Genomic DNA, 12,753 nt, shown 5'->3' with positions numbered 1-12,753 from the left:
AGGGGATACTAATTTGCTATCCCCGCAGGAGGCAAGAAGATTTCTTCCTCCCCCAGCAACAGCTCAGCCAATGAGAAGCCACTATACTTCAAACTCCCAGTTTATTCCAATGGACTTTTAGTTTATAACAGCTCCTCCTTATTCCCCCTTTCTCCTCTATTAAAAAAAAAAGCTACCCTCCTTTGTTGGTGGGACTTATCTATGGTTTTGCCATAGTTTGCTTGGGCCTGGGGTAGCAACTTTTTGCTATCCCTAAATAAGCCCATCTTTTGCTGGTAAAATAACCGCCAGTTTTGTTTTTAAGGTCAACAGTTCTCATGTTAGAAAGCATTTTCTCTTACCACTATCCCTTTGGTTATGACATCTGCCTCGTGTTTGAGGTAAGGAGGAACAACAGTTTGACAGTTGAGAAAACTAAGGCCCACAATCATGTACACGCAGTATTTCCACTTCACTCCCAGCAATCTGGTTGAAGGAATTTAGGGAATGACTATGAATTTCTGGGGGAAGAATAGAAAGGCCCTGAGGTAGGAGAGGTTTGGCTTCTAAACAACAGCACAATCCCGGTGTCTAAAATGTTTGAAGTGAGTTTGGCAGGAATGGAGACTAGCTGGAAAAGAAGTCAAAGAAGTAATGGAATCATATACAAAGCCTTCTGGGCAACCGTAAGAATTGCGGGGTTTGGGACACCTGGGTGGCTCAGTTGGTTAAGCATCTGCCCTCGGCTCAGGTCATGATCCCGGGGTCCTGGGATGGAGCCCCATGTCGGACTCACTGCTCAGCGGGGAGCCTGCTTCTCCCTCTCCCTCTGCCCTTCCCACCTGCTCCTGCTCACTCTCACCTGTGCGCTCTCTGTCTCTCTCTCAAATAAATAAATAAAATCTTTTTTTAAAAAATTGTGGGTTTTACCTTAAGTGCAATGCAGGAGCCCTGAAGAGTTTTGAGCTATAGGAGCAACATCAGATGATGTTGATATATATTTTTATTTTATTTTATGTTAAGCTTCTCTTTGTCTGTTGTGTGACTCTAGGAAGGCAAAGATAGAATCGGGCAGGACAGTTAGAAAGTTGAGGCAATAATCCCAATGACAGATGGAGATAGCTGGACGCAGGTGGCTGGGAAGAATCGAAGGAGTGGGACCAGCTCTGATGCTAAAATTAAGGCAGAGCTGCTATCTGCTGATGGATTTGTGTAGTTTTAGGGCAAGGAGTCAAAAATGACTCAAAGGAGTTTTGTTTGCTTATCACTGTCAAAAATAATTTTGGACATTGGTAAAGAGAGACTTCACTCACAAGGATTATTGCAAGAGGGAGAAAAGGCCTCTTGAAATAACACTCCAACCATAAGATCCGTAAGTATCTTAAAGGTTAGTTAGAAAAAGGCTCTTCTTTTATAGGGAGGAGTAAGTGAAGCCCAGAGAACATCTATTTAAGGAGGCACAGTGTAGGTGCCTGACATCAAGCTTTTGATTGAAGAGGCATCCATTTTATGAACCTGAATAAATGGAAATCTCATTTAAAATGGAGTTAGGAGTGGGGTGCCTGGGTGGTTCACTCAGTTAAGCATCCAACTTTTTTTTTTTAAGATTTTATTTATTTATTCATGAGAGAGAGAGAGGCAGAGGGAGAAGCAGGCTCCCAAGGAGCAGGGAGCCCGGCGCGGGACTCGATCCCAGGACCTTGGGATCATGACCTGAGCCGAAGGCAGACGCTTAACCATCTGAGCCACCCAGGTGCCCAAGCACCCAACTCTTGATCTCAGCTCAGGTCTTGATCTCAGGGTCCTAACTTCAAGCCCCGTGCTGGGCCCCGTGCTGGGTGTGGAGCCTACTTAATAAAACAGAATAAAATAAAATGGAGTCAGGAGGCCAGAAAGGGTGCCATACCACTTCTTGCAGCCCTTTGCCGAATGAACAGGAAGAGACATACCTTGTATTCTCAACAGGAAGAAACCTGCACATTTACTACCCCAGCAGTTGGAGGAAAGATTTACTCCTAGCTCAGCGACAGTCCAGCCAATGAAAGACCTGCACACCTCAGCCAATGAGAAGCCACTATACTTCAAACTCTCAGTTTACTCTAACGGACTTTTTTTGCTTATAATAACCCCTCCCAAGTCCCTTCTTTCCTCAGTAAAAAAGCATTCCTCTCCTTTGTTCCCCAGACTTGCCTATGGTTTTGCCATAACCTGCATGTCCTGAATTGTAATTCTCTGTTATTCCTGAATAAACCCAATTTTTTTTGCTGGTAAAACAACTGTTTTATTTTTAAGGTTAACAAAATTCACCAATAAAGAGTGAATCCACAAAACCCTAGGCCCTCCACCCCATCATTAACCCCCAATAAAGACAAAACCCCAGGACTGTGCTCTCTCTCTCTTTCCTGGCAATCTTGGGTATGCCATGTACCCTCCAGGACTTGTGAGTAATAAATCTTATTTTTCGAAGTCATCTGATAGTTGCTGCTGAGGTGTGGCTTGCAATCATAATAAGAACCACAAGAGTGGGTCCAGTCACAACATTGGCTCCAGTCGGGGCAATGTCTGTGGGGACTCACTGCCAGTAGTAGGGGCCCAGATGAGTGGCCCCAGGCATTCCTAGCCAGTAGCATCACTATTACAGGCTGACTGACACAAAACAGGTATGCCTTTATTTTAGTCCATTAGGGAGAAAACGTCATTCCTCTGCCTTTCCATGTCCAAGGAGGGCAAATGTGTGCTGAAGTGACCTCTGCATGTACACACCCATACTCTTTATCTCACTAGCAGGTTTGGAAGAAAGAACTGAACGTCTTCAAATCTTACCCTTTCTCTCTCCCTTTGGGAGTCTGTGAGACTCCAGAGAAGGGCTAGTTTGATAGGCTGGGGCCATCGGGAAGCCTCCAGAGGAGCTTCGTGGTTGACCAGCTGGACCGTGCCCAAGTACATTTGACAAATGCAGCAGTAAAACATCATAAGGCCAACTGGGGATGCATAGCGAAACCGGCATGCTTCAATCCAGGTTTTGTTATTCATGAAGCTGATATTTCCATCTCTAACTCCTGTGATTGGTCTCAAACTCAGAAGGGAGATTAAGAGATGTCATTGATTAGGGTGTATGGCTGGCTCATTTGGAAGAGTGTGTGATTGATTAGGGTGTATGGCTGGCTCATTTGGAAGAGCGTGTGACTCTTAATCTTGGGTTCGTGAGTTTGAGCCCCACATTGGGTCCAGAGATTACTTTAAAAAGTAAATAAACTGGGGCGCCTGGGTGGCTCAGTTGGTTAAGCGACTGCCTTCGGCTCAGGTCATGATCCCAGGGTCCTGGGATCAAGCCCCGCATCAGGCTCCCTGCTCGGCGGGAAGCCTGCTTCTCCCTCTCCCACTCCCCCTGCTTGTGTTCCCTCTCTCTCTGTCTCTCTCTCTGTCAATTAAATAAATAAAATCTTTAAAAAAAAAGTAAATAAACTTAAAAAAAAGTAATGTATTTGATTTTTCTCCAAAGTCCCAATAGTAGACAAAATTCTAGAAGATTATAAATCTAACTTCTCACAGTGATTTCCTCTGGGACCTAGGACTAGAAAGAGGTTCACTTTCTATAATTTTTAAATAAGATTTTATTTATTTAATAAGTAAGAGAGAGCACAAGTTGGGGGAGTGGCTGGGGGGGTAAGAAGCAGACTCCCCATTGAGCAGGGAGCCCTATGCAGGGCTCACTTGATCCCAGGACCCTGAGATCATGACCTGAGCCAAAGTCAGATGCTAACCAACTGAACCACCCAGGTGCCCCTCACTTTCTGTAATGTTAAAATTCTTTACAAACATGTTATTTTTTAATATCAGGAAAAATTATTTTAAGAAAAAACATATGTTTAAACACAAATATCCATCAAAAAATGAATGGGTAGTGGCGCCTGGGTGGCTCAGTCGGTTAAGTGTCTGCCTTCAACTCAGGTCATGATCCCAGGGTCCTGGGATCAAGTCCCATGTCAGGCTCCTTGCTCGGCAGGGAGCCTGCTTCTCCCTCTGCCTGCCGCTCCCCCTGCTTTGTGCACTCTCTCTCTCTCTCTCTGGCAAATAAATAAGTAAAATCTTTAAAAAAAAAGATGGATGGGTAACAAATTGTGCTATTATAGCCATATGACAGAATACTACTCGGGAACAAACTTTTGATTCCTACAACAGCCTGGATGAATCTCAAAATCATTATGGTGAGTGAAAGAAAAGAGCCCCCCCACACACACACATACAAAGTATATAATATATGATTCTACTTACATAAAATTCTAGGAAAATAAAAACAATCTATAGTGACAGAAAGCAGATCAGTATTTGCCTGCGAACAGGGATGGAGGGAGGGTTAAAAGGAGCCACAAGGAAACTTTAGGGAGTTATGGAAGTATTTGTTATCTTGATGGTTTTGCAAGTGTACACTTGTCAGAACTCATCAAATTATGCACCTAAATATGTGCTGTTTATTTATGTGAATCATACCTCAATAGAGCTCTTCATTGGGCTGCTGGAAGAAGTCCATGCATGAACTACTGAGCATAGTACCTGGCACAAAATAGATACTCAATTAAAGTTCGCTATTGTGATTATCCTTTACTTTCAATGGAGGGTATATTAGTCATGTTTTTTTATTTTCTTTATTTTGTGATGCTTTGACACCTTAGGGCCTTGCAAACCTGGGTAAGGACCACCCCTCTGAGGGGTGCCGCTGAGCACACTTTCATATGCAAACCAACCAATCCAACTACCTCCTTGATCTCAGTCTTACACAGCAAACCAATATTCCCTCTGCCCTAAATCACCCCAGGGCCAAGTAACAGACAACTAGGGACAACCTCTAGAGCCTATAGCCCACCAAAATTATTCAAACTAGCCAATTCTAAACTTGCTCAGCTTGCCTACCCACCCCTCAGAGCTAAGCTCAGGGAAGGGGTCACTAAAGTTGGGTGAGCCTGGAAGAAAGACACCACTATCCAGTGGCATGCTGAAGTCAGCTCATGCCAGATCAGGGGGGTCAATTGCTAAACTTGCAGGAATTTTGTGAGCCAGCTGTTAGACTACTGGTAGCTTGAAACCAGCCATGATGGGATACTTACACCCCAGAAGTGGGCAAACACTACAAATTAGGGCTCCCGCACCCCATCACTACTTGCTAGCGATGGCCATTAAACACTTCCATGTTTACCACTGCCTCCAATTTCATACCTGCTTCTCCATTTCTGCAGGAAAAGCAAGAAGAAAGGAAGGAAACTTGCTTTCCTCCTCGAGCTGCTCTGGGTGGGGCATCAGCAGCCTACTCCAGGACCACTGGCAGAGCCCAGTGTAAGACTGGGATTGGCGACTCCATCATACTCCCGACAACAGACCTCAGGTCTTCAGACACCCTTAAAACAGATCTCTCTCCCTAACCTGAGACTTCTCCAGTCCCAACACCCCAGCCTGCATCAGTCTAGTCCCCCAGGTGCCCTGGGCTGGAGCTGCCAGTTTTGATGACAGCATGGGACAAGTAGACCCCACCCATGGCCCCACTGGGGGAGTACTCATACCATAGTCCTCATGTGGCCTGATGCGGAATTTCCGCTCCATCCACTAGTGGGAAAGCAAGGGAGAGACACCCAGGTCCTCTGGTAAGTGAGCTTGGAACAAGGAACCAAGAGTCCCAGCTCAGCCCTGTTTTCTCTTTTGGCTCTGCCCGCCACTGAGCAGGCAGGCTGGGCTGGTGGGCAGGTGGTGAACCTGTAGAGTCACACACACCCTCCTACCCAGCTCAGATCAGAAGTAACACTCATCTCAAGGGCGGGCGCTCCTGGTCACCATCAGCCTGACACCTGCTTTTTTCAAGTGGCTCAGACTTAGCAGGCAGGAAGTCGCTACTTACTGAACCCTTAAAACCTGTGCCACCTGTGAGGACCCTCCAACCTCACCCCTTCAGCTCTCTGACTTCACTTTCTATTGCTCACCCCTTGTTCCCTCAGCCACGATTCTTCCTGATCCTGAAAAAGGTCAAGCTCATCCCCATGTCAGTGTCTTGGTCTTTTCTTTTTCCCAGCGCTTCCCAGAGTGGGTTCCTCATCACCTCTCAGGTCTCCAAACTTGAGCAGCTCATCCCGCCCAGTCTACCAGACATAGGCACCTCCATCACGTGAGCCTGGTTTATTGTCTCTAAAACTATTCCATCAATGCTTTCTCCTGTTGATTGCCCAGCCTTCTACTCAGGGATTGTTTTGTTCACTGCTGTGGCCCCAGGGCTTAGAACACAGCCTATGATAAAGTGGGCACTCAAGAAACGTTTGTTGAATAAGAAACCAAATGCTTTTTTGAAAAAATATATATATTTTTTTCTTTAATAGCAAAATAATATATATTGTGGAAAAATTGAAAAATACAGAATACCAAGTACTGAAAATACAACTTAGAACCTTCATTAACACTTTTATCATCAAAGCCTAAGTCTTGATTGGCTTTCTCATCATGACCCTCGTGTGCAAGTAGGTGTATCAATGGTGTGTCGGTGTGTGGGTGCACATGCATAGACAGTCTTTCCAGGCCTCCTAAGGGGCCTTGGCCCCTCAGGTCCCCCTAACTCCTAGCCCTACCCTTCTGCATCCATCCTGTTCCTGAGAACAACCCTTCATCAAGGACCTTTTTGGCCCAGGGCTGATAAAGAGTTAAGGCTTTGCAACATAACCATGAGGTAGCTATGATCTTCCCCATTTCCAGATGTGCGGACGGGCCCTCCAGGAGGCTGGCTGATGCCACAGAGGCCAAACAACTGGCAAACAGGGATTCCAATTGTCTGGAGGCCCCAAGGCCTCGGTTCTCTCTACCTGTGGCTTTCAGGCCCTATCGGCCTGACTACAGGCCCTCTGCAAGGTGCCATTCAGAGGGTGCGGGGCTCCCCAATGAAAGCTGAGATGGACGGGTGGTAGTCACATCCACCAGTCCATGGACTCTTTGGGGCAGGCCCTAACGATGACCATACAGTGGGGCAGTCCCCTACACAGGATCCTCTCAGCCTCCTGACCCTCCCACCCTAGCCCCTGCAGCTCAAGGACCCTGAGCTTGGGCATGGCGAGGCAGGAAGAGAGGATTTCAGCTGGGGAAGGCATTTCTGGGGTAATGAGAGGGCCTAGCAAGCAGAGACTCTCCAGGGCTGGCATGCCTTCCAAGACCGACAGGCCAGGGGCAGAGAGGCCCCTCACGGTCAGCCGGATCTTCCGCACATCTCGGAGGTGGCGGCTGATGGCAAGGAGGGTGCTGTCGGCTGAGAGGGTACAGCCTAGCACCTCCAGCCTCTGCAGGTAGCTCAGCTCCTGAAGGCCCGCATCCAGCCCTGTCTCCGTCACACGGTAGGTGCCACCGAGCACCAGTGACCGCAGGGCACGAAAGCGTGTCAGGCCCTGCAGGTGCTCGTCTCGGAAGGCAGGGACACGGTCCAGCACAATGCACTCGAGCAAGGGCAGCACGGTGGGGTCCTGCTCCTTGAGGAGCCAGGCCATGGAGATCTCACAGCTGTGCAGCTCCAGGGTCCTCAGGGTGCAGGGCAGGCTGGTGATGGGCACCATGCTCAGGTCAGCCACATGTAGGCAGAGACGCTTCAGGTTGGGGCATTTCTGGCCCAGGGCTCTCATCAAGGCGGGGGACAACTGGGGGGCCTGGGAGCCTGAGAACAGGTAGCCACCCATCCGCAAGGAATGGAGCCGGGATGCCATGTACCGGCGAAGGAGGTGCCACATGACTTTAGGCCGCATCTGTAAGAGCCAGAGATGGGGGTGACAGGGTGAGGGATATGGAGACTATTCCAAGGGCCCTGCCTGCCTGGAGACAGACAAGCCCCAGCTGGGGCTCTAGTGCTCCCCTGGGCTTCTGCCCTTCCCCTGCCAGCCTCATCTGACCCTGCACCTCCCATTCATTTTGATTTCTAGGTTTGAACAAAAGCAATGGGGGAAAAGAGATGATCAGAATAGATCTGTCTTTAGCAATCTATTGCTTTAGCAAGCAAAAAGAGTGGATTCCCATTATCTGGAGTAAGTAAGAAAGCAAAGCGACTCACCAGCATTTTAGCCCTTTCTTAATGACCACCGCCAGTAGAAATAAGCAACACAAAACCAAGCTGAAAAAGCCTAGAAGTGCCTAGAGTAAATTAGACCTATGTTTAAAAAATCATCATCATCATCATCACAACCTGGTAATGGTGAAAGCTGCAAAAATTAACCCTGGAAGGTTAATTACTAGAAAACAAAAATGTAACTGGAAGCACTGTGCATTTTTATGTAGGTACATTTTACCTTTAAAAAAAAAGAAAAAAGAAACTGCATAATGTAAAATTTGTGCATAGCATAAAACCTGGGAGGTTGTTAGAAATTCAGAATCTGGGGCCCCATCCAGTTCACTGAATCAGAATCAGCATTTTAACAAGATCCTTGGGTGATTCATATACACAGGCAAGTCTGAGACACTCCTTTACAACACTGTTTATAATAGTAAAAAGCTGGAAATAACTAAGTATCTGTCAACAGGAAAATAGAGAAATTGTGGTACACTCATTTAACAAGTTAAAAGGAACAAACAAGATTTACATGTCTCAATTAAAATAAATCTCAAAAGCAATATTGTGTGAATAAAGCTAGTTGTGGGTGGATGTACAATAAATAGCATTTAATTACCTAAATAGAATACCATTATTTAAACTTTAGAAACACATTAACAAAACTATATATTGCTTCTCAGCACTCACGCAGGAAGTAAATAAAAACGTGATCAGAAGACTACAAATCCAGTTTATAATAGTGGTTACCTCTGAGGAGGGTTTCAAATAATGCAAGGAATATATCTATAAATGTTGTGTGCATATATGTCTACATAAACCTTTGCATGTATGTTTCACACAATCTGCAGCAAAAATGACCGAAGGTCAAAATGGGTTAAATCTAGGTGATGAGTACATAGTTGTTTCAGATTATTACCCTCTACACATTTCTATATATATTTGAAATAGTTAAAACTAAAACAAGAAAAATAAATACGATGCAAATGAGAAACAGTGGAAAAGGTTCGGTTGCACTACTCAGGAAATAAATTCTGGAAATTAAGTTGAATCTGGAAAATGATTCCTCCAGGAAAACTCATTAATAGATAATGTAAGCAACTAACATTTGTCCTAGGCTCACTCTATGCCAGACTCGGCTCTAAGCTCTTTCCCCGCACGAGCTTGGTTATCCCCATTTTGGGGATGGGGAAACAGGCTGCGGAGCAGGTAAGCGACGGTGCCGGGATGCGCCCGGGACCGTCAAGCTCGAAATCTAGGGAGCGAGGGGGTGGGGCTCGCGGCCCAGGCCCGCCCGGTCGGCCCCGCGTACCGTGTACAGCGTCAGGTCGACATGTCGCCAGAGCCACCGGTCGTCCACCAGCCTCTTCCAGCGGTGACAAACCCTGGGGGAGGGGACCCGCCGTTAGAACAACCCCGGCCCCGCGGGGACCCGATCCGCATCCCAGGGGGAGCCCCACCCCCGCCCGACCGTCCTCTCCCCCATCCCACGGGGCGGGGCCGCACCTGGAGATGCGGATCCGGTCCCGGACCGGGAGGTAAGAGAAGATCTCCAACAGGACTGAGTCCGGCAGGTCGGCCAAAGTCGCCATGATCCCGCCGACACGTACTTCCGCTTGCGGCTGAGGGGATTCGGGATCTCGCCCCGGGGGCGCCAGCCGGAGGGGGGAGGGTGCCGGCAGGGCGGTGGCCGCCGCCTCCGACAGCGGGCGGAGAGTTTCAGCTTTCCTCTGGCGGGGACATGGTCGGGTCCCGGCGATCTGGACCGAGAGCGGAGGATGGTACTGGGAGCCAAGCCCGAGCACGGAAGGCGTGGCTGAGGCTCTGACGCGGCCCGGGGGCGGGGTTAGGGGCGCGGACGAGGCTGGGGGCGGGGCTGGGGCTCGGACGGGAGCCGGGACGGTGACGGGAGACCCGGGGACGTGTTTGGGCCGAGGACGAGGCCCGGGAGCGGGATTAAGGGCTGGGACGAGGCTGGGGGCCGGGCTAAAGGCGGGGAGGAGGCTCGTGGGGCGGGACTGAGGACCGGGATCGAGCCCGGGAAAGGTAGCTCGGGCGGTGACGGGCAGCCCAGGGGCGGGGCCAAGGGCGGTGACGAGCGGCCCGGGGGCGGGGCTGGGGGGCGGTGACAGGCCCGAGAGCGCGGCAAGTGTTGGGAGGGCGGGGCTTCAGACCCCAGGACCCAGCCCTGCAGGCGCGGCAGGAGCCGCGCTAACGCGGGACAACCATAGGTTGTCGTAACGGAGAGCGAGGCCCTAACTTTTTTACTTAATAATGCTTTCTGATGCCTATGAACAAGAATAAATTTGTGGAACCGAAGTAGCTTGTTAACAAAGAGCGTGTTCAATTTTTCAGTTTGATAATGCCAAATTGTTCTGCATAGAGGCTGAGTTGACACTCCCACCAAATATATACTGCTCATTTGTTTTTTAAAAGATTTTAAGTAATCTCTACACCCAACCTGGTCTTGAACTTACAACTTGGAGATCAAGAGTTGCATATTCTACCCACTGAGCCAGTCAGGCGCCCCATATCTTTTTTTTTTTTTTAAGATTTTATTTCCAAGTAATCTCTACACCCAACACAGGTCTGGAACCCACAACCCCAAGATCAAGGGTCGCATGCTGCATAGACTGAGCCAGCAAGGTACCCCATGACTCATTTTTAAATTAGCAGTTCATTAAAAAATTATCAATAAAAACAAATTTATTCAACATTCCTGTATTGATGAGTATTCAAGTTGTTTCCAGATTTGTTACCACAAACAATATTTGAGCTAAACATTTATATATATAAGCATTTATATATAATATATATAAGCATTTATATATTATATATATAAGCACTTGTATATAAAAGCATTTATATATATTATATCTCATGTTTTTTCTACTGGGTAAGTAGATATATACATATATATCTTTCATGTTTTTTTCTTTTTTTAAAGATTTTATTTATTTATTTGTCAGAGAGCGAGCGAGCACAAGCAGGGGAAGTGGCAGGCAGAGGGAGAAGCAGGCTCCCGGCTGAGCAAGGAGCCCCATGCAGGACTTGATTCTAGGATCGCAGGGAAGGCAGACACTTAACCCACTGAGCCACCCAGGTGTCCTTCTCACATGTTTTTTTCTATTGGATAAATAACCAGGAACCGGTTTGATGCATCAAAGGACATGTGAAATTTAATTCTGAGGTTTTGCTAAATCACACCCCCAAGAGCCTATTACGGCAATAAATGTTTTCAATACACACACACACACACACAGAGGCAGGATTTGGAGATGTTGAAAACTGTCTTAAAAAGAAATGCAAAACTCATTAAGATGTATACATTAAATGTGTGCAATTTTTGTGTATCAACTATACCTCAATAAAGCTAAAAAAATACATCTGTATGCTTGTGCTTATCCATAAATATATAAAAAGTAAAACACCAGGGCTATCAGATTAAAAAAGATGAAGGGGCGCCTAGGTGGCTCAGTCGGTTAAGCCGCTGCCTTCAGCTCAGGTCATGATCTCAGGGACCTGGGATGGAGCGAGCCCTGTATAGGGCTCCCCACTCAACGGGGAATCTGCTTCTTCCTCTCCATCTGCTCCTCCCCCCTGCTCATGCTCTCTCTCAAATAAATAATAAATAAAATCTTTAAAAACAAAACAAAAAAAAGATGAAGAAGCTGGAAAATATCCACACTGGCCTTGGTGTGAGGAAACAGACCCTTCCAACCCTGCAGAAGGGGCAGAATTGATTCAAACTCTTTGAAGCCAGTTTAGCAATATAAGATTGCAGCCTCTGCTGGACCCAACAATGCCATGTGTAGGATCTCAAATCGTTAAAAAAAAAAATGACGTAGGTGTTTCAGTGCTGTTTGAACAATCTCCAGGATACTGTTTGGTTTAAAAAGCAGCAGGTATAGAGATCAGTGAATATAGTTTGATCTCACTGGAAATACATACATCTCCAAAAAATGCACACACGATTTATTATGTTTCACCCTTCATACACGAAGGCCTGTATAAAAACTAAAACATTCATAGGGTGCCTGGATGGCTCAGTTGGTGGAGCATGTGAATTCATGGGTTGTGAATTCAAGCCCCACATTGGGTGTAGAGATTACTTAAAAATAAATCAATAAATAATCTTAAAAAACAAAACCAAAAAACCCTAAGTCATTTGTTTCTGCCCTTTGACATAACTTAAAATATTGTATGTTACTTGAAAATACAAAGTCTCTATCTCTACTGAAATGTGTTAATGTCTGAAAAGTTTTATCGTTTTCTTGGGAGGCTCCATATCAGACATTTGAAGCCAGAACTATCTCCAGAAAATGGCAACTTTTAATGGTAGTTGCCCCTGGGGAGGGCTGGGCTCTGAAGGCAAGGACACTTTATGCTGCCATATATATACTTTTATACTGCTTGAATTTTTACCATGTGCAATTATTACCTTAAAAAAAAAAGTATGTTCCAAATGTTTGTTAATCAATCAAACCCCTTCGATATTTTTCCTCAAACAAGAAAGAGCACAGAAAAAAATGCTTCATGCTTTGGCAGCCATCCTGCAATTGTGGAAAGACCAAAAGAATCCCACAGAGGTCAAGTCACTTGCCAGGGCCACAGGCCCAGATCTGATGCCACAGTGTACCCATCTGCCACACTACCCGTGGTCTTGAGTCCTTCTGGAAAGCCTATACCATCATACATGGGGAATGCCTTCTTTGCTC

At 46.7% G+C, this 12,753-nt stretch overlaps 1 protein-coding gene across 1 annotated transcript; it reads right to left on the bottom strand.

Moving 5' to 3' along the window:
- Positions 1 to 6,360: 6,360 nt before the first annotated feature.
- Positions 6,361 to 9,846, bottom strand: FBXL12 (F-box and leucine rich repeat protein 12). Its single transcript, XM_028088679.2, has 3 exons — positions 9,542 to 9,846; positions 9,348 to 9,420; positions 6,361 to 7,739 (listed from the first exon to the last, which is right to left on the bottom strand). Exons 1-3 carry the CDS (start codon positions 9,625 to 9,627, stop codon positions 6,918 to 6,920), a joined length of 981 nt encoding a protein of 326 aa, XP_027944480.1. The 5' UTR covers positions 9,628 to 9,846; the 3' UTR covers positions 6,361 to 6,917.
- Positions 9,847 to 12,753: the final 2,907 nt, after the last annotated feature.

This window comes from Eumetopias jubatus, unplaced genomic scaffold, assembly GCF_037043125.1.
Source record: "Eumetopias jubatus isolate StellerSeaLion01/CBP00866 unplaced genomic scaffold, mEumJub1_p1.0 scaffold_1, whole genome shotgun sequence".
NCBI lineage: Eukaryota > Metazoa > Chordata > Mammalia > Carnivora > Otariidae > Eumetopias > Eumetopias jubatus.
The sequence above is the reverse complement of the archived record's forward strand: the minus strand, read 5'-3'. Positions and strand labels throughout refer to the sequence as shown.

Coding starts and splice junctions, on each gene's coding strand:
- FBXL12 (XM_028088679.2), bottom strand. CDS start 9,627: ATGGCGACTTTGGCCGACCTGCCGGACTCAGTCCTGTTGGAGATCTTC. Junction 9,421..9,541: donor GACCGGATCCGCATCTCCAG/GTGCGGCCCCGC, acceptor CCCCTCCCCCAG/GGTTTGTCACCGCTGGAAGA. Junction 7,740..9,347: donor TCGACCTGACGCTGTACACG/GTACGCGGGGCC, acceptor TGGCTCTTACAG/ATGCGGCCTAAAGTCATGTG.